Raw genomic sequence first — 24,678 nt, forward strand, 5'->3', positions numbered from 1 at the left:
AATAACTTTCACGATTACTAGTAGCACAACAATATTCAAAATCCAGCACCTAATCCAAACCTAATCAACTACTCTCACAATCGTCGATCCAGATCAAACGATACTCGTTAAGGATTAAGTAAATTTCAAAGCTACCAAAAAATCGGAAAAATCTCGACGAAACCTGTTCCAAAAATCACCTGTCTGGTTGGTCGCAGACTCGTCCCAGGTGGTCAGGTTTGCATGCGTCTCTTCCACTTCCTAGAGCGTGCATCCCCACGCGGCTACGGACACGCGTGACGCGTACACTCACCAGGAGGACTCGTGCTCTCTCGCGACGACCGGGGGGAGCACCGATTTCATCGTGGACGAGGGGTAGACGAGGAGGCGGAGGTGGAACACCTCCGGAGAGGGTTTCTGGAAGGAGGATATGATGGCTCGTGGCGTTATGCTCCGCGAACTGTTATGCTCCTCGGGCACCACCGGACCATAAGCTAGGCTACTTCGCTCCCGTACGCTCGGCGCAACAGCCGCCACGTTTCTTGTTATATTAGCGCATCGGCGTCGCCCGACTAAAGCCAACGAATCATCCTCGAATCATCTTCTTCCATCCAGTTCACCAAGTCCTTTCTCATTCTTCTTCTCTATAGTTTTTGAAATAATTCTTGCTCCTCTGTTCCTTAGTTTAGTTGTGCAAGATCGAAAATTTTTCATTTTCTGGAAATAGTTGGAAATGGTTGAATGTTTTCTACGAAGCTGTAAGTCTTTAATTAAGGTTCTATGTTGATAGTAACTAGGTAATATTTTATTCTATATTTACTTGTATACATGTCTGATATTCTTTAAGACGTCTTTATAATTCCGGCGCGATGATTTATAGTATTTGTTCATACGTGATATTCTCTGCGAAATAGTATAATAATTAATTAGGTGTATATAGAACCGTTTAGAAACCAAACTAATCAACTCGATCAAATCTCGTTAACGTTAGATCGTAATCAGACATTTTATACGTTACAGTCTAATAGCGTCTAATTCTACAGAATTCTATTTGAAATATCCTACTTTATCCGGTAGGATAGTCCATTCTACTTACATTACCGAAACATTGACTTTGAAATATTTTCATGTAACTAAGTCGAGCTATGAAAACATATTTACGTAAAAAAGTCTAATATCCAATGCTTCCAGTAACATAATTCCAATAACAATTCAAGTATTTTTACATAAAACTATTTTTATATAACAGCTCGAGTTAGTTATATAAAATCATTATTATTAAATATTTAAAAACGCCCAGAATCCAATGTTTCGTTAATATAAATGTGATAAGCTGTCTTTCCAAAGTAGAATATTCTGGTGAGCAGAATTCAGTAGAGGCAGACGCCAATGGATCTAGGCACGAGCCACGAGTCTGCGTCGAATATGCCTCGCAGTCTCTGACCCGCAGTTCCTCTCTGAGGTACAGTGTTCCGGGGAGGCGGAGGTGGACGAGCATCACGATGAAGAGGTGGAGGAGAAGGACGATGGAGAAAGATGGCGCGGGAGGAGAAGCGGAGGAAGGAGCGTGTTCGTCGTTCAGCATGCGTAAGGAGCGCTGTGTGGCATTATGCACGGGCCCGTAAGGCTGGCCTGAAACGAGCGAATAAGAAAGTAGTTAAGGCCTCGACTGGCGGAGGTGGTTGCACGGATCGAGGCATTAGTTACCGGAGGAGGAGAGGGTCGACAGGGGGAGAGGCCTGCTGCCACGCGCTACCTGTCTCTCCTCTCTCTTCTGATGCGCTTCTCCGCTTCTCCTCCACCTCGTCACTTCCTCCTCCCTCCTCGATCCAAATTTTATACACTCGTTCTAATATACATTTATGTCTTTGGCTGTTTTATTCAAATCCTTTATCGTCGATAGAAAACTTTCTTCCATTTTTCGCTCCACTCTTTTCAATACATTTTTCCTCCTTTTTTACTCGTTTTTCGATTATTCATCGTTGATAGAAAACGTTGATCTTCCATTTTCTTTTTGCCCGCGTTAGACCGTCTTATTCTACTTCTTGAACGTCTTCACGATGTTTTCCTTTCTTGCGTTCTCCATATTTGAATGACTCGAAAAATCGACAGACACGGCTTAGATAATTCAAATATAAAACACGGTACAATCTCTAACCAATAATACAATGAAAACAGTGTTCGTCTTCCCAATAAAGAATGTATTAATAATAACGGTAAATCGTAATTACACTTGAATTTTATATCAAGCAAGTTCCATATGAGGATTAACAGTAGCGATGAATCTCTTCTTAGCTTCTACAACAGAAATGAAGTAAATTATCAAAGGTACGTTAGAATAGTTATAAGTAACATATAACATATACAACATAAGTAATACAATAGTTACAACAATTATAATAATTATATTATAAGTCAACTATAATTACCGATTGAAAAATCTTCTACATAGAATCGTTCCAAATTTCTATCCAATTGATAGAAATACAGCATTTCGTCGTCACGAAGCTTCTACGCTGTCTTTTTCTCTCTTCTCGAAGTCCCCTACTCTTTATGATTCCCGCAACTCTTCCTCCCCGTTCTCCGTGCCATTCCTTCATCTAGCTCGAGCGATCATCCTCCGTGCCGTAATGTGTAACAACGACTCGTCACACTCTGCTTGCCGGCGCACACGATAATTGCCCTCATTATAGTTATTTAAAAAGCGCTGCCGCCTCCTCCGCGGCGATCGAGCCGCGATATAAGGACGCGAGTGCTCGCGCGCCAACGCGAGTTAATCGAGACGATAGTTAAAAAGAAGGGATAGAGAAGAATCGAAAGGAAAGAGGGAACGAGGCAGGGTAAAAAATAAAAGAAGAAAATTGGCCGCGTATGGTCGTGCGCCTTCGTTGTACGATCGTAAGTCTGTCGCGTTACCATAGGCAGTTTCAGTCAGTTTCTTTCCTTTTTGCTTTCCTCCGCCATCTTCCTTTGTCCATCCTCTATCCTCCTCGGTCGTTGCTTTTTTCCACTATCCATCCAGTCAGGCCATTGTTCCGGTTTGGAGGTTTTAAAACGAACACAGTAGGCTCTCTCGATTGTCGGTCGTTCAAGAATACCAGATAAGGACGTGACTTTTTGTATTAATTTGTTGCCTTTTTTATTCTCGCTTCTTTGTTTTCTTTCTATCGTCCGCTTGTACGTCCAGCCTGTTGTATAACACGGGGATGATTCAACGGTAGCTCCGTAATAAGAGATTAATGGGGTTTAATTAGCAAGCGGGATCGCAATTATCATGTGCAATGAAAGTTTCCCGTAATTGGGGAATTAAATGCGCCGCGGTAGATAAATTGACGGAGATTGTGTACCGAGGGGGTTGCGGCCTTTTCGTCCGCGGACACGCGCGAGCCAGACCGCTCGTTAAATCGCGCGAGTCTCTTCTACGGCGACCCTCGATTTATTCATTTCTTTCTTTTTTGTCGTTAACAGTATTCATCGAATCGTCGTGCTACTTGAAACGTTTCTTAAGCATCTTCGTTAGTACAATTGTTTGTTAAGTTTCTAATATTTCTGAATCTTCGTCTCGTTGCTAAGATAGAGCGAAGATGGAATTTAATGCCACGAAGAATATTGTAATACGACACAGTCGAAGAAACGAGTAACCTGATAGATTCGAAGAAACAACCATTTTGAAAAGAGATAATAAACTCGCAACGTTTTCTAGCAAACGTATAATGTTACTTCAATTGTTGCATTATCTTAACTCGATATTAGCTTAACTCGATATTAGCGTGACAAGAAACGCTGTTAATATAAAATGAAACGAAAAGATAGTTTCTGACGTAGGATTGATCGATAACGTATTAAATTCTAAAATTGTTCTTTCACAGAAGACGAGAAACGTAACATGTTCCATTGCTTCTTCGTCTGCGACTTCTATCTATTATATCCGTTTCACATTTGTTACAGTCGAAGAATATCATTTAACGCTATTTGAAGACATTAATGCATTTCTATGCAACATTGTAGAAACCAAGTCGGCCATATTTAATATCTATCCGTTCGCGTCAGAAAGAGGCAGAATTTACTCGACGGCCGGGATGTTCGTGATTTTATGGTCCGGTTGGAACGCGACGGTTGCCACAGCGTTACGAATGTTGCAGCTTTTAGACACTTCGCGCGTTATTAACGGTTTGCCGCGAATCACGAGCCGTGCTATATTTGTGTATACACGGAGCGCCGCCTCTAACGGTAAACGGCCGAGCAAATTCTAGGGTGGGTGATAATTAAACGCTGCACATCGTCTCGGGTCAACCACGTTTTCCTTCTTACGTTTTCCTCCACCTTCCCGCGTTGGATTAGCAAGCAACGTCCACCACGACATCCTAACGACTTCGGTCATCTTTGAAATTATGTCAATTTCCTCGTCAAACCTCCAAGAGATCCTTTCCTACGATTTAATTGCTCAGTGGCGTCGAAACAACCAACGAATGTAAAAATTGTAAATTGTTGATTGTAAAAATGGGCCTCCGTGTCAATTTCCTTGTCGAACTTCCGAGAGATCTTTTTCTACAATTTAATTACTCAGTGACGTCGAAACAATGAACAAATGTAAAAATCGAATACGAATGGGGCGTATCAGCTGGCTGTTAATAACTGGAAGTGGTCCTTTAAGAATCTTCGTAATCGATATCTTCAACGTTACTCGACACTCCATTGAATCTTCGCTGTTCGCTAACATACGCCTCGCATAAATTATTCACGCAGTTTGTGAAGCGAATCTTCCATTCGACTCTAATTTATAATATAACGGCCGGCCGTTTTACCGTTGCTTCATCCAGAATATTAGCCAGCTTTTCCTCGCCTTTGGCGAACGTTTCTTTCGACTCTCTCCTCGTCTCAACTTCGAAACGAGCTCTGGATTAATGGTCAGCAATAATGAAAATTTCTATTGGATCATCAATCATTCGTCTCGTTCGCAGTGCGACAAGTAGATCGTGGATGTTTATGCAAATTTGTATTTTTATAGACGTAATTGAAAGAATGGAATTTGAGCAGAAAATTATTTCATCCATTAAGAATCGTCAAAAATATTATTCGAGTCAGCCAGAAAGCATTATATTAGAATTAATAAGATAAACGACGGAATAATTTTCCGAAATAAAATAATGTACACACGACGATTGAATCGTGACAATTAATTACAACCGAAGATATTAACATCGACCGAAGAAATTTGCCTTTGGATAAGTACAAGCTCCTTCGAGCGCAAGTCGCTTAAAAATTGTTCAGAACCGAATTTGGGAATTATCAGGCAAATTATTTACTCAAATAATTCTACCTCGCTGTATGGCGGCTTCCTTCGGAGTGATAACTTAAAATTTATCTGTAATATTAGTCTCAATTAAGATCGTTCAGGAGAAAGGCTTCCCACGAAGATAAGAGTAAACGAATATTCTGGATCCAGATCGTCGTACTATCAAAGGGAATATTTCCGCGTTCACGACTTCCGCGTTGCTATCTGCAAAAGGAAGGTCTTATCTGGTCGGCATCGTCCTCACGATTCCGACGGACGCGACGCGTGCGATGCATTTTTACGGTTCAGTTTCTTTCCAAAGACTAGCGAAAAATTCCCATTACAAAGACGATTAAAATTACGATTACTCGAGAAAGAGAAACGGAATTGTTAATCTTTGTTCGATCGATCGTATATTATCGTCTTCGAGATAAAAACTATTTAAAGAAGTATAAGTCGTTGCAAAATGAAAATATTTGATCAAACAACGCTGTAACAGGTCGACTACGACGGTGGTCGCCGGTGGCCCACGCTAATAAATTTTTTACATCGATCGAAGCAAGACAAATTTCATGGATCAAATGAAGTTGGACGGTGTGAATAATTTAGATGACATCGCGAGAAAAAGACGTGCAAATACGATATTATATCTTGCAAAAACGAAATGGTGTGGTTTATTTCAATCTATCGTGGCTTCCAGGTCAAAACGTATAAAAATCGCGTGGCAGTCAGAACATTGTATCGATATAACATCACGTGTCCAGTTGAAGGATTAATCTGTATCTAAATAAACATTAGGAGGCAAAAGGAGAATCGAACGTGAGGAGCAAAAGGGAAGCGAAACTGAGCCGGGGCACGGTGAAACTGCGTTTAGCCACGACACCGAAAGAAGCGGGAGCAGCAGCATTCCGCAGGGCATAACTTAAGCGAGCCCTGAGCTCACGAAGAGAAGAGACGGGTCACGACGCCATGTGTGCGGCCTACCAACCACACCCACCACCTATTTATTTATGTCTACCTCACGGCTTTTTGTTCGTACCATCGAGCTTTCATTGCGCCGTGAACAACGCGAACAATCGAGGAGAGCCGCTTGCCCTACCGGAAAAATCCCCTTCCCGAAGGAATCGTCCTTCGAGCCAGCCCGTTTCGAATTATTTGTAAAGCGGCGCACAGAACGCTCTTCTTCTTCTCTCTCCCGGAGAATGGTGCACGCGAACGTGCTTCGGATACAGAAGGAATAACACGATAAAATGCGTTTTGCTTCTGCCTTCAGCTTTGTTTCAGAGTTTGTCTTGGATATTATGCAATGGAATTGGAATTATAGCAATATTGGGATTGACCCTTTCCATTTGCCTTCGTAAATCACTTTTTTCTTCCGTTGCAAGTATTTTAAAAAAGATTCTCGATATCTCCCACATAAAACTGTTCCAACGTATCACTTAGCATCGTCCAATCTGCAGTGCAAATCAACTCTCAATACAAATTACCTGTAAAAGATAACTTTCCCATTCGAATGCCTTGAAAGGTACAACTTCGAGAGCAATCCTTTTCATCGTAGCAAATCGCTCTTCTCTGTCATTAAAAATATCCTGAAAATGAATTCCCAATATATCTTATATAAAATTATATATTCGACTATTCTGTAACATCCAATCGTAATGAAACTATTAGGTTGTTCGAAAAGTGTCTTTCTTTTACAGACCTGTCTTTTACAACGATGCATCTTCATACAAACATGAAACCTAATCTGTCGAACGTTGTGATCTTTATTTTGATAGAACAAAATGGATCATACGTAATTCGATAAAATAATATAAGACGAAAAATGTTGTGCATCCATTATTTCCTTATAAAACGAAAGAAACTTTTCAGACGATCTAATACCATCAAAAACTGTAACTTCCCATTCGACTTTTTAGCCGAAAATACGACAGGAGTACGATACTTGCAAACTCTTCCTATCCTGCTTGTCGTCATACATCGATGTTTCCTTCGTCAAGAAGCACGTTGAGAAGAAATCAGCAGCGATGCCTGCACGATATTTTGCTTTTACTGTCGAGTGGTTCGGGGATCTCGCGCGAACATAAAGTCGATCTTCCGTTTCCGGCGAACATAGAGGCCATTGCCGTGATTTTTCCGTGAAGGAGCATGCTTGACCGGGGTCAGGTCCCTGGTTCTATCGAAGCTACGTGGCTTGGACGTTTCTAAGGCCGCGTGCAACGCCGTTCATGACTTAACACGGTGCTTGGGTTCGGCTGTGCTTTGGCGGTTCAGCCTGCAGGGACAATGCCGCATTGTTTCATCGTCGTAGCTATCTAGTCGGCACGGTAGCGGGCCCGAACGATGTTTATTATCCTCTTGCGCAACAAAACAAAATGCCCTCGGTGTTATATTATCCTCCGGTTCGTGGTCGAATCAGTTTCCCATATAAAATCCACCTGAGATGCCACGGACTTCGTCGTAACTTCGAACTGGCCACGACGAGAGTCTGCTCTGCTCCTTCAGGGTGTCCTTGGTGCTCGTTCAGCACCAAGTGGACTTCGTAGGATTATGTGGAAAATTTAGATACACCGTGGAGAGCCTTTCTTAGCCCGAGGATGTGCCTTGAAGATTGTTCAACAGTGCTTGGACTTCGTTTAATCTTCGTTTTATGTTTCGAAAGTGTTTATGATATCTTGGCGACGTTGTGCATGTTATTGAGACGTTTTACTTATGAATTTAATTATTTTAGCCGCTGGATTTCAAGAATTCAAGCTACGATGTTTTATAATAACATATATACATAGGTGCAAGTAAAATATATAGTATGGTTGAAAGCTTGAAATCGTTATACGTTAGATTAGAAAAGTGTTCAGTTAAGGATCTATTGAGGAAAATTACCATTCGTTTCATTTGAAGAAGATAATGTTAGTTTATGTGGTCTTTGCACGTTAATTAATTCATTCGGCAATGTACATTCGCAATAACGTTCATTGTATCACTTGCGATCACAGTTGAATTAATGAAAAATTAAATATCAAAAAGATCAGGTATTTCTGTAAGGTATGTGCAGCCAAGACCAAACACCTTACGTGCAACTTTTCACAATCATTTCCTTACAATCAATCCATAAATATGCGATTTTTCATAACCGACACTGTCGCAATCGCGAAGATTGACTTTTTCAGACACGTAATCCTCGCAGAAGTTACAAAGATAGCAAGAAAACTACGTTGCAAGCAAAGATTTCCATCGTATCTATTTTAAAACTCGCAATAACGCGGGCCTCGTACAATCAACAATTACCATCGCCCATGATAAATAGTTAATAAATAATTTCTAATTAGCCGGTTTGCACGTTCGTGTTTTCGCGTTTAGCATGGCAGCTAATTAATTAAGGAAACTCTCCTATATCTCACGCATCCTAACTGGCCGCGAGTCCTCCGGAAGATAAAGAAACGAGGAAAGAAAAACAAAACGCCGAAGGAAAATAGAGACGGGCAAGGAAACAAAACAAATTAGAAAAGCTTTAGTGGCCATTGTCCGAGCTGGTGAAAGCGAACCGTTTCCAGATTTGATCTCCGATTAGCCTTGGCACGATTCGATGGATATCAACGCGCGTGTTCCCTCTCCTCTATGCCATATTATCTCGTCACATCACGAGGAAAAAAAAGAAGAAAAAAGAGAAAAAAGAAGAAAAAAAAATACAGCCAGGCAGCAGAAGAGTCAAGAGAATAGAAACGCAGGATAGGAGCGTCGGCCCCCGCGGTTTTCTTATTTCCATGAAAATCGCTCGCGCCGATCCCGACGACAATGCCATTCCGGTGTTTTAAATGCAAATCCGCGAAAGGAAAAACCGTAAGGGCATTATAATTTATATTACTACATGTGGCAGCGGCACTTCCGGCGAGAGAGCATAGGCGCAGTTCCGGTCAGCTCGGCCTGGAGATCCTACATCGCCAGATTATGAGCCCATGCCGCTTTTACAATGGATCGTCTGCCCTGACTCATACGTCAGCCAGAATAATTTCGTTGCCATACGCGTATACACACGTGTAACCCAGGCAATGTCGTTGTCGACGGAGCTAAAAAAAAAAAAAAGCAGAATATATATCGTACGATCTCTCCTACTCGAGTAAAAGTTCCTGGCACGTGTTCTCGATGCTCCCGATAGATTCACAGAGCGTCTTCAATGATTGATGTAAGAAAGAAGCTTTCTGTGGCTTCGTTGTGCGATCGAGGATAGATCGTTGGATTTTTGATAGATATTTTTCGATATTTTTACGAATTGAGGATTAATTTACGATACGATATTTTTACGAATTGAGGTAAAATTTAATTATTAATTGTTTTGCGGTTAGACTTTCGAGTTTCTTCATGGTTAACGATCGAAGAAGACGGTGTTTATATTTTCGATGGGTTTTATGTGTTTCACTAGGTTCGTTGAAATTTTTATCCGCTTGATCGTTTAGATATTTTTAACAGCTGTTTCTTTTTTATGATGTATCGAGGAACGAGCTACACGTGCCAAGGATTTTTGAAATTTGTAGACGTTTCGAAATTTTGATTTGATTATTGGAAATTTCATTTACTTAATATCTGCAATGTATCCGTTTGCCAGATGGTCTAGATATTTTTGCAAATCGATGATTCTTCCGTGGTAAATGGTGTTAAGGTTAATTTTATTTAGAACCTCGGAATTATGTATATTTAATCAAATCAATTGAAATTCATCTATGAATTATCCTGTCTACTTTCTCTCGTTTTTTAACATTTTTAAATCTCTTTTCGTTTAATTCTTTTTATTACTTCGTAGTTATTTCCTCGTCAGTTTTAATCGAGTTTATTTTACAACTTGCTCATACCAAGGAATAAATTTTTTTTATAAAAATAAATTCATACTTGACATTTTTAACAACCTTTATACTCCTACGATGGAAAATTGTATCTAAACAATAAATTGACCATTTTTTATAAAGTCTACGATCTTCTGCACGGTGTTCTGGAACCTGGCGAAGTTTACTTTGGCTTCCTCCGAGGATTTCGATTTGTAAATGGCAGTGGTGTAGGCGGCTGTCAATTCAGTGACCAATGTTTGTGCTCTTTTGGCGGCGGCTTCGATCGAACCTGACGGCGTTTTGATGCTGTGCGCTGTCCTTACGATTTCCTCTTTGATGAGCTTCACTAGCTGCTCGTCGTCCTTCTTGCTCGACGTCTCCGTGGAAATAATATGAAAAATCTGTCTGATGGCCTCGTCCGCTATACCTGAAATAAAAGCTTCTTGAAACAACGAATGATTCGATTTTCCTTTGTATTGATTTCCCTCGTGCAGCTTTAAAATTCGCCGAAGTAACCTTTGATTCTCTCGCTTTATTCTTCACAAGTTACTTCTTTGATTTACTGTTTAGAAAATTTGGCAAGGAGGAACTTCTGCCAGTTTCATATTTTATCGTTTCTTGAAATATTTGGTATTCGACCTTGAATAAATTAATTCTAATGAGATTCAACCTACAAAATTAGTGAAAGCTATACTCTGTATACGCTATTGATCAAAAGATATTTGCACAAATCTGCGCAGTCTACTTTTGAATCATTACCTTCGCAGAATCTGACAGTTTAGAAGACAGTTTTAATTAAAAATCTAGCAAAGTAAAAAACATGTCTATTGATATGTGTAGTACGTATTTCACTAGAATCGAGGAAATTACAGCAGTTTTTTTTTAATCGATAATGTATATAAAATACTGACTGCACTTATTTTTCAAAAATACCGAGAAATTCATTGTAGAAATTCTCTGACAAAGAAATAACTATTGCAATTTTTCCCTGATTCGAAACCATTTGAAACTCCTTCAGTAGAAATTTAATATTTCACGATTTTGACATCCAAGAATTTTAATCTTAATATCGTACAACTTTAATTTCTCTGTCAACCTTAATACTATTCTATCGATATTACTCTGAATTTTGAAAAACAATTCCACTCTTCTACTCTTAATCCTATATTTTGTATTTCTTTAAAAACACGTTAAGAAGACATCTCCAAATAGTTAACCTTCCAAAAATTCCCAATATATTCCAAATATACACAATAGAAAAAGAATCGAAAGATCTTTACAAATCAGCGAAATTTCTCTTATCGTTAACTTTACGAAAGAATCTCATGGATTATCGAGGAAAGAATATATCGTTCACCTGGTGCCGCTATTTTGCCCTCGATCGATCCACGTGGATCAATCCCGCTGGATCGCGGCACGCTGCAAGTTGCAAGAACGATCGTGATCGTTGCGAGCTTTGCCATCCTTGAACGTTCCATCGGTCGAAACTGCGGGTCGTACGACATTCGATTTTCTCTTTTTATACTTACAGCTAGCCACGTTGTAGTTCGTGTGCATCGTCGTATGATGTAAATTGTAATTTCTCGTTCGTTGTCGGAACCGATTATTACGAACGATCCCGATGAGTGTCATTAAAAGGAAAAGACAGAAGGGAAAGTGGAGCAACGTGACGTAGGAAAGTATATTGTTTCGCGGTTTACTTTGATTTTCATGGTGATCCATGGAGGGAGAAGAAGCTACTATACTGGGGAAAATTGCAGCCACGTGAAAGCGCCAAAGCGGTTTGCAACAGTCTACGGCGCGTTTTCGTCGAAACTGCTATGCGTTTTGGATGCTACGAATTGGATTTTAATTGAAACTGATATTTATAGATTTTAATGAGAACAACGCTTTGCCTTTGAGTTAAAATTCTTTTTACATTCGTGGCCAAGGATTTTAATTTAGGATTGTTAGACTTGTTAAACTGTAATTTTTACTAATAACATAATTTTTTTTACTAATTAAAATGAAGCGATTTTCGATACAATTTAGATAGAATATTATTTTAGTAATGTAATTCTAAATAAAGATTAAAGATGCAGAAACAATCTTAGAACAAAAGAATTGCGAACAACTTTATAAAACAAAGAATAATCTTACTCTATTGTGTCATTTAAGTAAACCCAGCAAAATAACCTGAATCTAGAATTACCAGACTCATCAAAACGATGGACTCCAGATTCGTTGATCTTCGAGCTGAAAATTGAAAGCGAAATGGTGGCTTCAAATTCTATCGCGTTTCTTACTGCAACCTCCTGTAATATCTCGTTTTAGTTTTCCTCTTTCAAATTAGGAAGTAAAATTTGCGCGAAATTCTTACGAAGTTTTTACGATATGTCCAATAATCCAGTCGACTTTCCTTCTGTCATACTTCATTCTAGATTTTTTCCTTCAAAAATTGTGACATGAAATTTGTGCCAAGTTATTTTTGTATAATGTTATTGTGTAAAGATTCTATAATATTTCGAACGATTCAGGCGACTTTCCTCGGTTAGGACAACGGGCTCAACAGGTCGTCGGTTCCCCCTCGAAAAACGCAGAACCAGTGCCGATGCTAGCCGGCGGTAAAAGTGCGTGAACATAGGGAGGGAGTGCATCCAGCCATGATTCCTCTTCACCGATTTTTACCCCCTTCCTGTCCCCTGTATACCATACTCCCCCATTGAAACGGCGGCTCGATGGCTCGCGATTAAAGTCTGCAGTGGTTTCCAGAATTCGTGTTTCGCAAAGGACGATCACTTTCACCAACGACGATACACTATGGACTATACACGAAACCATTCTATATACTTTGATTTATCTGTTTTATAATTGCCACTGCACAGTTAAAACTACGTGTTTCTTCGAATTAGTTATAGAATATTTCAATTGTATATTTGAAATGTCGTTTGACAACGTTTGAAACGTTTGAAAATTCTCCGGAGCAAGCTAGGAAATTTTCTGCTAGATTTTTATTCAACCATAATTTCACAGATTCTATGGCTAACTGTTTTTACGTAAAGATTTCAATGAATATTGTGATTTTCATTTAACAGCAATTTCGATAGATCATGGTAGCTGTTCCTGTGCGATGTATATCTATGTGATCTAATTATTTCTATAATATTAGGTTGTCCGAAAAGTTTCTTTCGTTTTATGAGGAAATAATAGACGCACAACGTTTTTTGTTTTATATTATTTTGTCGAATTACGTACGGTCCATTTTGTTTCGTTGAGATAAATACCGTGACATTTCACAGGCTTGGTTTCATGTTTATATGAAGGTGCATTGTGGTAAGAAACACGTTTGCGAAAGAAAGACACTTTTCGGACAACCTAATACAAGACGTGTGATAGAAATTCTAAGCAACTTGGAGATGACTGCAGATTCAAAAAATTGAAATATACAGAAACATAGAGAATGCATGTGACATGCAAAAGTATCGAAAATATCCGAAGTACATTACTATTTGACAATATCTAACGAAATAACGAATCGAATCTGTATTCGTTCTAACAAATCTATTTCACGTTTCCCTAGAAATTCTCATCGAACTTACGGCAGAGAAATTACAGCGAGCGCAGTAAAAATTTAATCTAAGAATGTAATTTAAACCGTTTGTACGCAATTATCGACCAGTTTCGTAATACTATCGGCTACCATTCGAGGAATCAATTGCATCCGAAAGATTTACCACACGAGTATAAGAAACCCGCCATAGAGGGAAAAAAAGAGATTGCACGTGGAAGGCCGAGCGAAGAAACGCAATTTGCACGATCATTTTCCTCGATAAAGGCATCGAAACGTTGATTTCACCGCGTTTGCCTTGTAATTTCCAACTTTTCGACTCGGTTTGCGCAACGAGACTCGCCTCCTCGTACGAGACACAAGAGTGTCCGCGGCTGGGAAAACGCGATACAGTGTCCGATTAGCGTTTGCTGTCGCAATGTCTCGGCTAGGAAAAGCTGCACGCGAAAGGAGACGCCGCAGGATGTCGGGATAATACACATTATAGGCCGGCCATTATTACGCAGGAGCTCCCTGGCTCTTTCTACGTGCGCAACGCCGAGCCGGAAGGCCGACTCCCGCGTGTCTGCTTTTCCTGCATGAATGAAATGTAATTTAAGCTTACTCAAGTACCCGTATTTCCATTCATCCCACATTCGCGTGTTGAAGACTCCTACGTTTGATCGCCATGGGGGATGCACTCGCTCACTCAAATCTGTCGGAGTTTTCGTTTGAATATCTATCGTTTGAATCCATCTTGATTTAGACTTTTTACGTTAGATTAGATTTTTATCAATTTTAAGACAGAAGGTTCGATATCTTTTTTTATATTGTGAGATGCTCCATGCATTTTAGAATTTTTATAGGTCGAGGTACAATTTGGTTCGTGAAAAGTAGTCGGGATTTTGTTTGAACACCTACGCTCGATCTTCGATTTAGACTTTTAGCGGATTTTACGTTAGATTAGATTTTTATCAATTTTAAGACAGGAGGTTCGATATCTTTTTTTATATTGTGAGATGCTCCATGTATTTTAGAATTTTTATAGGTCGAGGTACAATTTGGTTTGTGAAAAGTCGTCGGGATTTTGTTTGAACACCTACGCTCGATCTTCGATTTAGACATTTAGCCGATTTTACGTTAGATTAGATTTTTATCAATTTTAAGACAGGAGGTTCGATATCTTTTTTTATATTATGAGATGCTCCATGTATTTTAGAATTTTTATAGGTCGAGGTACAATTTGGTTTGTGAAAAGTCGTCGGGATTTTGTTTAAACACCTACGCTCGATCTTCGATTTAGACTTTTAGCCGATTTTATGTTAGATTAGATTTTTATCAATTTTAAGACAGGAGGGTCGATATCTTTTTTTATCTTGTGAGGTGTTGCATGTATTTTAGAATTTTTATAGGTCGAGGTACAATTTGGTTTGTGAAAAGTCGTCGGGATTTTGTTTAAACACCTACGCTCGATCTTCGATTTAGACTTTTAGCCGATTTTACGTTAGATTAGATTTTTATCAATTTTAAGACAGGAGGGTCGATATCTTTTTTTATCTTGTGAGGTGTTGCATGTATTTTAGAATTTTTATAGGTCGAGGTACAATTTGGTTTGTGGAAAGTCGTCGGGATTTTGTTTGGACATCTACGCTCGACTTCCGATTTAGATTTTAGTCGATTTTACGTTCGAAGCTTTATCGAAGATAGGAAGTTTGGAAACTTTGTCATTTTCTGCCACGTTTGACGTATTTTACAATATTTCTGCGACGAAACACGGCTTAGTTTATGATTATTTGTCGAAATTTCGCTCGATATACACCGCAATTGATTTAGAACTTTAACGAGTTAAGAAAGTAGAATTTATTGGTTTTAGGTTGAAGTTTCGTGAGAAACAGAAAGCTTAATCTATTTTGTCCGATGTTCACAGTATTTTTCAATTCCTGACAATGGAATACATCTCGGTTTATAAACATTTTCCACGTACAGAAGTTACACGTTATTCTATATCGTACAATGAATTTGTTTCCAACAGAGTAATATATTTACTTACATGAAGATATACATCTCCGTCTAAGAAGAAGAAGAAGAAGAATATCTCTCAAAGACAAATAAAATAAAAATACAAATCGTCTCGTCCATAAAGAAATACCAGGATCCTCGAGAAACTCTACTTCCGGGACCCGATCCACTTCGTGTCTCACGCACCGAACTCTCGTTTCTCGAGGAGCAGACCGAGGAAGAAAGGGGTCTAACAAAGAAAGAAAGAAAGCAACGAAGAAAAAGAAAAAGAAGTAGCGAAGGAAGGGGGAATGAGAAAATCGGCGCACGAGTACCTCGATAGACGGGGTCAAGCCGACTTCGGTGGAAAAGAATGGCAGCGTTTAAACGGGGCTTAAAGTCATCGCGGACGTAATCGGCCCTGTCGATCTTCGGTGGCCCTCTCCGGTACCATAATCCCGCACCGAGAAGCGGCGTCCATTCAGCGGCTCTCCACACAGCCCGATTGGCATTGATCATTGTGTCTCACACGATCGGCTCATAATAGGCCACGTCGTTTCCATCGTTCCCCGTTGCTGATACGAGAATAAAGAGTCTCGATCTTTTCGGCCTCGTTTCTCCTTTACTCTCGTGTTTCTTCTCCTTCCCATTTTTGTATCTTCGTACGTGTGTACTCTTGCGAGTGTGATCGTGAGGACCTGGAACATCGACAGAGTATTCTCCAAAGGGCGTCATCCCGAGTCTTGCAACGGGGGTGCCGCTGATAAGATCGTGATCGATGGTACGAGAGATCGATATTTCGTTTGTTCGGTTTCGGCTGGAGAAATCGAGGATTTTTCTGATTCTGGCCTCGTCTGGATTTTCTCGTATAGTAATTTAACAGCTTAGTAATATCGGCGAATCGACAAGTGACAAACTAAGAATGCAGAGGAGGAATATGACAGATACATTTCCCATTTCTTCATGGGGGAGAAATTATAAAATGTACAGTGGCAAGTAGTTCTGTGTTGTCTAAATTGTTCTTTCGGTTATTTTACTCATTTTGGTTTTGACACTTATTAGATACGTGTGATTCCATTAAAATATTGTTTGTTCCAATAGTCACAGCTTTGATTGTCATCAAACTTTGTCGTCTATATATTCGAATCCAACGGTTTCTTCTCGCTTATGGTCTTTTTCTATCAAAATATTCCTTTTTAGTCATAAAGTGACATGTAAATGGGAAGATTAACCGAAATGTACCGATCATATTTTTCCCTTGTGATTTTCAAACGTACAGTGCGTTATAGATTTCTGTTGCATAAACAGTTCCTTATAAATTTTACAGTTTCACGTGAAATAGAACGATCAATTTGTATAATTTGCAAAATTCGATGATAAATTGTTATTTCGTTACCAAACTTGTTACTGGAATAAAGAGGAATTTATTGACACTGGTAACTTGACTGACTCGTGATTTCTAAAATATCGCTGATAATTAGTTCAATCGTGAAAGATGATTTTGGTGTTGGAATTTTGGGAAAGTTGAAGTCGATTATGCGCCGCAATTGCAGGCTCCCGACGATCGTAGCATCTCGTACAGAGGATTCGTTCTCTATCTTTATTTTCCTTTCTGTGAGAGCCGTTTTTCATTCCTTAGTGACTTTGGATATCAGGAATCTGAGAATGTTGGTTAAGTTTTTTTCGAGTTAATTAATTGAGTCGCGTCTCTGATTTTGGTCGATAATGATCAGACGTCGGCAGTTCGGTCCCGTTCTGTGAGAGAACAAAGATTTCTATATCTAGGTAATCCCAGCTGCTTTCGATTCACCGTGAAGCGAGCAAAAAGGCCAGTGACTCAGCTCTGTAAAGAGAAATCAGGCGACAAATCGATCGCCGGACTTAATCCTACGGTTTCGTCCACCTGCCTCTCAAATCTATTTTCTATATTATCCTTACATCGGCCGAGAAATCCTTCTGGCAATCTTTTACAGTAATTACGTCAATTACAAATCAATATTTACGTTGTACACAACAGCAGAACCTTTGTTAATAATTTCCATACAAGTATATAGATAAATAGGGAATAATTGAGAAGAACAATAACAGAGAATAATTGTTCATTTTTTTCCAGACAAACAAAGCATCACTCTAGCATCTTTAATTGTCGAGTACGTTCGAAATTTTTCTAAACAAGATATTTATCATAATTTTTATATGCGTATCCGTAATTATGTGGCGGAAGATTTACATGTAATTGCAATAAATCACCAACTCGCGGATATCGTGGTCAAAGATTTTATAGAACCGGTTAATTTTCAAATTCAAAAATAAATCTGAATGTAGATTTTTTACAAGGATCCCATGATGTTGCGATTTTAGCTCCCAATTACTATACGGAATGCATTATAATTTAAAAGGTTGAAAAATTTGACAATAGTCGTTCGATTGTGCAATTTCGTCAATTTCAAAATATTCAATGGAATAAGTGAAAGATTACCACGGAGATATCAGTTTGATAGAAGTTTCAGGAATGTCGCTATTTAGCGAACAATCACTATACCACCATAGGTGGGCAGCAGTGAAATAATTTTACAAATTTCATGGCTCCTTTTTCTAGTGGGAGGTCCTGGTGGTTTTTTGTGACGATTAACCCAGTATCGTTGAAACCCATGCCGAATTTCGTCTTCCTGTCCCACTATTTCGAATTAACTCAGCAAAATCCCGTTTCTGTCAGCCCTGCAACGCAGTGCCGTTCTAATGCCTCCCTTTCACTTCTCTATTTTACTCTTTCTCTCTGTGCACGACTGTATATTGTTATGTAACATATATTGTATAACCAGTTATCCAACGTGCGCGAACTATGAATATTAATGGTGGACGGATCATTTGCGAAATTAAATTGCCCACCAAAATGCTCATCCTATAATTAGCCGTGCAGCTCGAGCGGGCAAATTGCAGCTGGTTCGTAAGAAATATCGATCCTCTACCAAATTTTTATCGAAGAATTTATCTTTTCTGAAGATATTTTAGTATAGAATAAATCTCAAAATTTTATCTCTTTCTCTTGTCTTTAACGATTATTAATCGTTTTGGCAAGTAAAGCCAAGGTTCATTTGAATTTCAATCGTAAATTCAGCTGTTCAGAAACTACACTGATTAACAAGTTCGTAAAGTATAGGTTGATAGGCAGAAAAAGGTTTTTAAATATATCTTAGAATTTACTGTTATTCAACTGTTTGTAAAATTTTACTATTCAATTTTGCAACAAGTAAACTTATGGGAGTAAGTCATTTGTTTCTTGAGAATCGAATATTTATTTATTTAATTAATCGTGTATTTCTTGAGACATTGGCAACAAGTGGAGTTGATCAAATTGGTTTCTCGATTGATAACAATACACGTATATAATACTAGAGAAGCAAGGTTTATGAATTTTCAATTCCAGCCTTTGCTCGTCGACTACTTAAAATCATCCACTAAACAACGAGTTAAATTGGAATAATAAATTTTCTGAGAGATTAAAAACAAGAAGAATTGATTTCAATATCGCCATGCTCGTGGTGAAAGGCTACACAAGGAACTGAATGTTCTTTAAAGAGATTCGTTTGCTTATGAAACGAAATTAAATACCTGTTCACTATCGCCCAAGGGAGCATTCGTTAGCGTGGCTTAATGGCGTTGGGGCGGTTCGTTCTCCATGGATTATGGCGTTTGCATCTTCACCCGTCACGAACGAATTAATAAAGTCGCATGGACCTGCGAGTGTGGTCTCGTCTTTCTCGCGTACGTCGATGCACATCAATGAGCATTCGTTACGAGTATCGTCGTTCTCTATTTTCGTTAACTATGCTGATGAAATTCGGAAGTCATCGAATTAATGAATTCCGAGGATGAGTAGAGAACGAAGGGTAATGAGATGGTCGAACGATAAATTACAAAATAATTCTTAAATATTGTCATAAGATCAGATGGTTATTACTGATACTCTGGTACTGATGTCTGGTACTGATAATCGCGGTATTAATTGCTCTGTTGCTTTTATACAAAATTAAAACAAATTTGTTTTCAATTAAGTCGGATTAAAATACTCTCTTTTAATCCTCGAATGATATAAAAATAAAAAAATCGTTATACTTTTTTCGTATGGTTCTCGCACGGAAAGTTTGAACTCCAATACAGTGATTAAAATTTGTCTTTCAGAATTTCTGAAACTGTACTGGTTTTTTAACCAGTTTCCAAAAATCTGTACGATATTATAACGATCGAAAAAAAAGGAACGATTGGAAAGATATATTGGAATATATTAAAAAAAAAAAAATGATTCACCGATAGAGAGATTTATAAATGCAAGTTGATGAAGAACAAGACGAACAAACGATGAAGTTACGTAAATTTGCTTAATACGACAGCTGCACCGTCCACGGCCATTCTTCATCTCGCGTACGGGCTGTTCTTCTAGAAGTCCAGTCAAACCAGTGTAACACGAAGAACGAAGGCAAAAAGTACAACCATTGTTACTAGTTCCTGTTACCGTCTCCCGTCCACAATACCACTGCACGCTTCCTTTGCAACCGTGAAAAATAATCCGGCTTTGTCTATGATGTGCGCCACAATGCGCCACTGGTGCAAGCTATCGTATAGTCGCGGTTGAAATGCCTTTTCAGGGTAAAGTCGCGTTTTTACAAACGTACCAGACGACAAATCACACGTATATATGCATTACGTTGCACGTTGAATCGCGTACAAACGAACGATCTTTAATGACGCTGCTCTGTTTCATTCTGATCGTGGTCCTTTTTTTAACAAGCACCGAACTGAGATTTTAGAGATCTTGGTTCTCTTTTAAAAGTATCCCGATTACGAATTAAATAATTTAAAAAATTAAGATACTTTTTGTTTGCAAAATTAATTAAAATATTTATAAGATAATTATACACGCAAACTTCGTTTTCGATTTATGAAATATGATTTATTCGTCAATTTGCCAACTGTTCCCTTAAAATTACGAGACACTAGGGATAAACATTTTGGATTGCGCGTAAAAAAGAAAATTCCAAAATAAAATGGGGAAGTTAAAAAGTATGGACTAAAATTGTATAATCCTCAAAGTATAAAAGATCAACCACTGAATGTCGATGACAGGAGCGTAACAAGACGCGACCGATGTAGAATGTCTTAAACCTTCATCCACTTCCTTCTTACAATAAAACAAACCGCAACAACCATAGACAAAAAGAAGAGGGGAAAAAAAGGAATAAAAAGGATTTCAGGGAAATCCAAAGTGAAAAATACAACGATCGGTAAACCAGTCGATTCGAGGACGCTTATACATCGATTTATGTCAGGGCTAATAACGCGGAATCGGGGATAGATAAGACCAGAAGCCGTATTGAAAAGCTCTTATTTAATCCGGTCGGTTCGGGTCTCAGCGTATACGAGCCGATTCAGGGGCGAATTATGGGCGTGTGTGAGGGGATTAATCACTGGACTGCGAGATACACGCGACACAGACACGCTTCCCTGCACCTACACGCGCGATTTACACGCGTGGACACGGCCCAAGGAGGTAGACACGACCGTGCAATTTCGAGCCACCACGCACTTACGCAGCTCGTACATTGATCGACCCGATTCTACGATTTGTCACGCCTCTTGTTCCACACCTAGCTTTCACTGCTTTGCGGATCAGAGGGGGCGGACATCGAGTTATTAGCCTCTAACCGCGATCGACCTGAAAAGCGGGGAAAGAAAAGTTAGAGGGAACGATAGAGAGATGGGTTTGTGTCCTGTATGTTCGTTCTTCGATTTTGTGTACGCGTATTTTTCTGATTTCATAGTAATTTTATTATACGAGAGTTTCGTATAGTAAGAAATACCTTTGTTCTTTCATTCTGTTAACGTTTCTCTGATTTCGCGTGTACGAACTCTGTTTTAGGGTTTCGTTTACCGAGAGATATTCGTTCTTTCATTTTACGGATATTTTTCTGATTTTGTACGAGTTTTATCGTACACTTTTGTTTGCTTTTACTTACTCTTACTTGTACCTTTTTACTCACTGTATAGCTTTGTTCTTTGATTATACGGTATATATGTTTCCTGATTTTCTGGTAATTTTATTTTATAGTCTCGTGTGATAACATGAAGTATTGGTGATGACAGTTTGTTAGGAGATAGCTATTTCTCGTTTATATCGTAGAAAATCGAGCATTTCTTATTAATCTGTCTCAATGTTTTGGAATGAGATTCGATACGGCAATATAACGAGGGATGTTGCGAATGTTGATATCGCGAACCTTGAATGAGCTCAAGGTGGAAGTAAATTAAACATATCCAGTGTTAATATGTTTGGTACTTTATTTGCACTTTTAGTATATGCGAAGAGTTTCACGTTCTGATCACGATGGTTGTACGATCTTGTTGAGACTGAATACGGTGTAGTAGGATGCTCTGATGAAGATTGTCGTAGGATGCTGTTGCTACTCTTCCCCGAAGCTCCGTCTCGTCCATATATACCAACTTTCCAAAGTTTATTGTTCCAAATTGTTTATTGCCAATTGTTTACCTTTATCCTGATCCATCGGACACTTAAGGTGTTTTTTAGCCTCTTTATTATTCCCGTGTATTTTACCAAACAATATCGTCAAAATCAACGCTTTTCAATATCTCTTATTTCGAATGTCAACCACGTTCCACCATCCAGATGAAAAATATCCTACATGTAAACCCCATAAAACACTATGGACAAACAACTCAGCACGGAAATCTGAATAATCAACTCATTGGTCGTTTCCTGGTAATCCAACCGCGAAATCGCCACGTACCATGAAAGCAAAAGGGCAAAGGCATTGGAAAAGTCATCACGACAGATATTGGCCAGTAGCCTGAATTCACAGATGGCGAGATAAAGACGAACGATAAGGTAGAAACAGAGAAGAGGAGAAGGAGAATGGAAACGAGATTCGTTCGTGAAAACCATCGAACCAACGTTCGACTATAACCTCTTTATTAATACGAATTGAAACGCGGGAATTGCTCTCGTGCCCTGGCAATTTGCGTTCAAGCTGGTCGATCGATATCCATCGGTCGTTTTTAACAATGGGCATTAATATCGATCAGTCGTAAAGACAGTGCGCGACCGTGTTCGGCCGCGCTTGATAAACCCGTTGAATTATCGCCTTTACGACACCTTAACGCTTGTCGCCGATACTTTACTGCAGCTGTTTCCCTTCTGTTATGCAGACACGTTCCTGTCATTATCGTGTGCGCAAAGAATGATCAGGATTATTACTCGTTCCTTTGATACTTCGCTCGTATTTGTTGTAGATTAATTTGTATTGTTTGTGACAGTCTGTTTCTGACTGCCTGTCGCTTACGTGTATTTTCGTGCCAACTATATTGTGAAAGGAACAAAGTATTCCGAGAATGAGATAACCAGACCGCGGATTTTTATGCAGAGCTACGTTTTTGACGATATAATTGGAAAGATAGAGCCTCGATAGAAATTTGCTCCTATTCAATGTTATAAAAAGCGCACTTTGGTTATTTTATACATTTTTCCATGCTACGTACATTCTGTGTAATTTTGTATTTTTTAATGTGGTACAAATTCATAGAAATCAGTGGTATAGAGATAACTCAAAGCTTGTTAAAATATTCCTGAAGTATTTTTAATTACTCTAAAGATTTAAGAAACCTATGAAATAGAGTGGCTGCAAAGAACGTCTAAAATATTTCTGAAACATTAGCTAACTTCCTTTTACCCTTATATTGCTTATTTAATTTCTTTAACTGTTTTTCAACACTTTCAATTTTAAGAGCAAAAACTCCATCGATTTTCAGCTGAAAGAATCAGTCAGAGAATTTAACAGCGAATGATCTGAAATTGAAACTTTCAGTGAGCACGTACACAGTAGAATTAGACTGTGGTCGAACGTCGCAGTGCGAAGCTAAAATAAAGTAAAGCATAGTTATACTATAGTAGAATACCCACACAGAAAGCTATACTATACTACTATACTACTTCTCAGTTTCATTGCCCCATAAACTCAATAGCAATTTTCCTTTCCTCTAGACATTCTACTTCCCTTCTTTATCGAACCAACTCTCATATTTTGAACTTTATTGTTCGCAAGAAACTTCACGTTCCCTTTGTCTCTTCTTCGTCTTGTGCCCGAACACTTTAAGTTCGAACGTGTGCCATAAAGAAAGCACAAATGACACGAACCTCATCCAGGGCCAACAATCCGTGTCAACTCGAAGTTCTCGAGCATTGATACAGGCCGATAGTTCAGCTCTGATTCGCCGTGGTTTACGGTGCAGTGGGCCAGCGGGAGGCTGCGATACTTTCTCTTAATTTATGATACAAAGCGTGGTGATAAGGGCGCGACCATAGAAATGTCGCATTTCCAGTCGGCGACACGCGAAACGTGTCGAAAGTAAGAGTCGATCGACCGACCATTGATACATGTAGCCGCTGAGCCAATTTTCGTTTCGGTGTTTCACCTTTCCAGAAACTCGTGGTTGATTCATTAAGAAACGAATTTCATTCCGTATATTTAGGATAATAAGTTCGGTTCGTGGATGTGATGACTTCTTGTGAGAAATTTGTAGGAAGCAAATTGCATTTTGTGCGACGGTGATTTCTTGTGAGAAATATCTGCGAAATAAATCTCATTTTGTGGGATAGCGAATGTAGCGTGCGGGATACGGTGATTTCTTGTGAGAAATTTGTGGCAAACGAATTTTACTTTGTCGGATAGCGAATTTGGTTTGCAGCGTATGGTGACCTCCTTATGGGAAATTTATTGAAAACAAATCTCATTTTTGCGGGACAGTAAATTTAGTTTGTGGAATGTGGCAATTTCTCGTAGATTGTTTGTGGGCTGTGTTTTACGTTTTATGGGGGGAAATACTTCTTGCGGATATTCCCAGTTTCTTCTGGAAAGGTGGAATTATTGAACTAAAATGTGGAAAGGGGAATGTGATATACAGAAGAAAGGATGAGCGAATGCGAGGAATGAAGAAATGTGTGGGTTGGAGAATATCAGAATTGGGAAATGAGAAAGGAATATGAATTATGAAACGTGAGAAATACAAGATAC

The 24,678-nt window shown here is 39.0% G+C and overlaps 1 protein-coding gene and 1 long non-coding RNA gene across 2 annotated transcripts; both read right to left on the bottom strand.

Moving 5' to 3' along the window:
* Positions 1-815: 815 nt before the first annotated feature.
* Positions 816-6,989, bottom strand: LOC117162766 (uncharacterized). Its single transcript, XR_013059061.1, has 3 exons — positions 2,409-6,989; positions 1,687-2,277; positions 816-1,611 (listed from the first exon to the last, which is right to left on the bottom strand). It is a non-coding gene; the product is annotated as an uncharacterized LOC117162766 (long non-coding RNA).
* A 1,244-nt stretch (positions 6,990-8,233) lies between these two features.
* On the bottom strand, positions 8,234-11,548 carry LOC143303005 (uncharacterized). The gene is made up of 3 exons (XM_076620615.1): positions 11,429-11,548; positions 10,257-10,498; positions 8,234-9,318 (listed from the first exon to the last, which is right to left on the bottom strand). The coding sequence occupies exons 1-3, from the start codon at positions 11,532-11,534 to the stop codon at positions 9,241-9,243; spliced, it is 426 nt and encodes a 141-aa protein (XP_076476730.1). The 5' UTR covers positions 11,535-11,548; the 3' UTR covers positions 8,234-9,240.
* Positions 11,549-24,678: the final 13,130 nt, after the last annotated feature.

This window comes from Bombus vancouverensis, chromosome 8, assembly GCF_051014615.1.
Source record: "Bombus vancouverensis nearcticus chromosome 8, iyBomVanc1_principal, whole genome shotgun sequence".
NCBI lineage: Eukaryota > Metazoa > Arthropoda > Insecta > Hymenoptera > Apidae > Bombus > Bombus vancouverensis.